Source organism: Topomyia yanbarensis, chromosome 1 (genome assembly GCF_030247195.1).
Source record: "Topomyia yanbarensis strain Yona2022 chromosome 1, ASM3024719v1, whole genome shotgun sequence".
Taxonomy (NCBI): Eukaryota; Metazoa; Arthropoda; class Insecta; order Diptera; family Culicidae; genus Topomyia; species Topomyia yanbarensis.
Window position 1 is genome coordinate 168,538,537 of NC_080670.1, and position 3,378 is coordinate 168,541,914.

General features: G+C 49.1%; 1 protein-coding gene across 1 annotated transcript; it reads right to left on the reverse strand.

The window, feature by feature from the left end:
* Positions 1-2,439: 2,439 nt before the first annotated feature.
* On the reverse strand, positions 2,440-2,784 carry LOC131676079 (uncharacterized). The gene has a single exon (XM_058955206.1). The coding sequence runs from the start codon at positions 2,782-2,784 to the stop codon at positions 2,440-2,442; it is 345 nt and encodes a 114-aa protein (XP_058811189.1).
* Positions 2,785-3,378: the final 594 nt, after the last annotated feature.

Sequence of the window (3,378 nt, forward strand, 5' to 3'; positions counted from 1 at the left end):
AGCCGTGGTTCAAGCCGAGCAGTCTGGCCATCAATCAACAAGTGTACCAGGAAGAGTGTCTTGAGAAAATTCTACCGTTCTTAAAGGAACATCATGCGGATGGGTAGTACGTCTTCTGGCCGAACAAGGCATCTTCCCATTACGCCAAGAAGACGCTGGAGTATCTTGAGCATAAATAGATACCGTACGTGTCGAAAGAAAGTAACCCGACCAACTTACCCCAGTGCCGTCCAATTGAGGATTTTTTCGGCTCCCTCAGTGCCCTAGTGTACAAAAATAATTGGCGAGCCAAGGATATGAAGCAGTTGACCACCAGGATCCGGAATTGTATCCGGAAGATGGAAGTCAGTGCCGTCCAGTGCTCTTGTCAGAGCATCGCGACTAAGTTACTTCGTACGGCTGACCAGGGTCCCTTTTCCAATATTCATTGACGTTAGTTAGGATTATTGCGCACACTAGCGAAGATGGAGAAAACTGAGACAGATTAACCCATCTAATTGTTGAGATCAAATGTTCCTTCTGTTTTCCTACCTCTGTTTTTCTATCTGCTTCTCCATCTGTCTTATCTAACCCCACGTTTCTTCTTAACATTCTATCTTGCAGTGATATATTTCTTCGTAGGGCGGAGGGGGAGTCTCGCTGTGATTTTATCGCACCTCTTTATTTTGCTCACGAGTTTTCCGCGACTATCTCAACCCATGGAATGGCTCGGTCATATAGCTCTCGACTCTTCTTGTGCTCTCCGTCATTTTCTATATCTATTACGCCGTTTATATCCTCTGCGTACTTGAGCCATTTAGATCCGGACTCCATTCGGATATTCGCTAGCGGTAACTAATCACAAACCGTTTAGCTCCGGTTTCCGTGACCCATTTAGTTCTCAGATTTATCACGATGTACTTGGATAGTCCCCGGTGGTGAACTCAGCCTATCGACCAACGACGTTTCGACTGAGAGTTCCCCAGTGGAAGAAATTTCTCCCGAAACCGATACCCGATTCCTTAAGCCATTTAACTCCCAGCTTTATTGAGATCTACTCGGATATTTTTAGGCGGTTAAAATGGCTTTTGTGCGCCATTTAGCTCCCAGCTTCGTCACAATCTACCCCGGTGGACGACATAGCCTACCTAACGGGCCAGCCGGTAAGTGCCGAGGTCTGTTCAGCGATTCCGGGTGGAGAATAGCTTTCAGTTCAGAGGCGCCCGACCCGATGCTGACTGTTCTACGCGAACTACTCGCTCTATTCCCCAGTGGTGAATCTAGTCAACTCACAACCTACCCAGCATGATGTGAAGATCGATCCGGCGATTCCAGGTGGTGCGTGACGTCCAGTACATAGGTGCCCACAACCGGCGAATCGACGAGAAACACTCGAACTAGTACCCGGTTGTGGATCAAGCATACTCCACGGTGACCAGTAAGCTGCACTTTGGCAGGTCAACTCTGATCATTAGTTTGTCGATCTCTTGTCCATTTTGCTTCGCAGTTCTACTAGCATCTGCCCGACTACTCTACCGACGGTAGTCCACGTCCTTTCTTCTTTACCCGTCTCTTGTACGACACTCTCTGCACTTTGAGCGAGCAACTCGCTTCGTATTTCCTTGAATCTGGGGCAGTCGAAGGCCACGCACTCCAACGTTTCCTCCACACCATTGCACTTCAGGCGGTAAGGTGAAGGGGCGTGACCGAACCGATGAAGATACCTTCTGAAGCAGCCGTGATTGATTTTCTTCTCGCTCTTAACTATGAGGTGCTCACGCACATCGTTTGTGTTAGTTTATAGCGTATTCGTTCGCTGTACTCGCTTCGATGAAGACAGTATTCGGACGTCAATTCGACGGCATCTCTCTGTACCGTTTGGAGCCGTCAACTCTAATCGACGGGGCCCTGCTACTACTCCAGCGCAATCGTCGTTTCAGCACTTTGGTAGTTGCCATCTTGACTATCCCCTCTTCTACAGGAGCACAAGTACAATGCCGAGAATGGTCCAGCGGATGTGTGCGGAGTGTGGCTTCCAGCACGCTGGTGCCTCGGAGATCTAAAATCACTACTTTGACACACGCCACTCATCTAGACACCGCCGATGGACTTAGCTTACACCGACAGAGAGTTCTGCTGCTCTCCAATCTGCTCCACGGACCGGCCGGTAGGGTGTCAAGATAGGTCTGGCAATTCCAATGGAGCCTGGCGTCCAGTTTGCTGGCATCTCGACGACCTGCTACGTCACGTACTACCTAACTGGTCTCCGGCGGTGGAGCTAGTTTACTCCGACTGAGAGTTGCCCGGCGACGAAATTCCCTCCGCGTCCGATTTGTTGTTTCATGGTGGTGCTAGTTCGTTGATTCCTTAGACACTACCGCTGCATCTTGGAGAGAATACGCATCACTACTCTGTTGACAGTCTCGTAGTGGCTTATCCTTTTGACGATATTGTCGACTCTCACCTAGAGCATTCGAAGATCACATAGTCCGGTATCTCGTACACATCCACAGACTCCGGGCGAAGGGATGACGAGACATGTCCAAACTGATACAGATACTTCCAGAAGAATCTGGGCCCGGACAAAAATTGTGTCAAATAGAAGATCACCTCTCCATGCTTCCTATGTACCCACGCCGACACACACGGGACAAGTTGGTGGGTCCACCTTCCTTTCTCCGCATTGTTCCACTCGTGCTGTAACTTAGCCAACAAATCCACTCGGACCAGTCTCCTTGCATTTCGTGTATTCCTCTGGTAGCAACATTCCACGTCCTCAGCCAGAGTGATGTAGATGGGAATCATCCTGGCAATGACACATACCGCCTCCAACAAATCGTTCTATATGTGCTCGCGATACGATTAGGCATTAGGCGTGACGTGCTCGTTAGCTTCGTCCGGTTTCGGACGTCTCGTGCTACATCTTGCTCTCAGGATGTTCAGTATGATCCTTACAAATGTGTTAGGAGTGGACAACATAGCTGTTGTAATTTAACCGATCGTCGACCATCACACCTAGGCGCTACAGCGCACGCACCGATGGAATTGAGTATGATCACGACATGTTGGATTTTTTTACGCTTGCTGACCAGCACTACCTTCATCTTGTGGTGAGCCAGCTACAGCTTGACATTAGCCATACAGATTTTCAGGTTTTGCCGTTAACATTTCTAGCTACTCCAGAGTCTCGTCGGTTACCGCTGAGACCATGTCATCTACAAAGCCAACGATGTACTGGATCTGGGTAGTTCTAGTGTTAACACTCCGTTGTACATCATAGTCCACAGTGTTGGATCGAATATGGAGCGCTGAAGTATTTCCGCCGTGAACGCAATCGACCTCTACCCCGTGTTCATCTCATAGACCAGCACTCGGTTCTGCAATGTACTTTTCAGAACC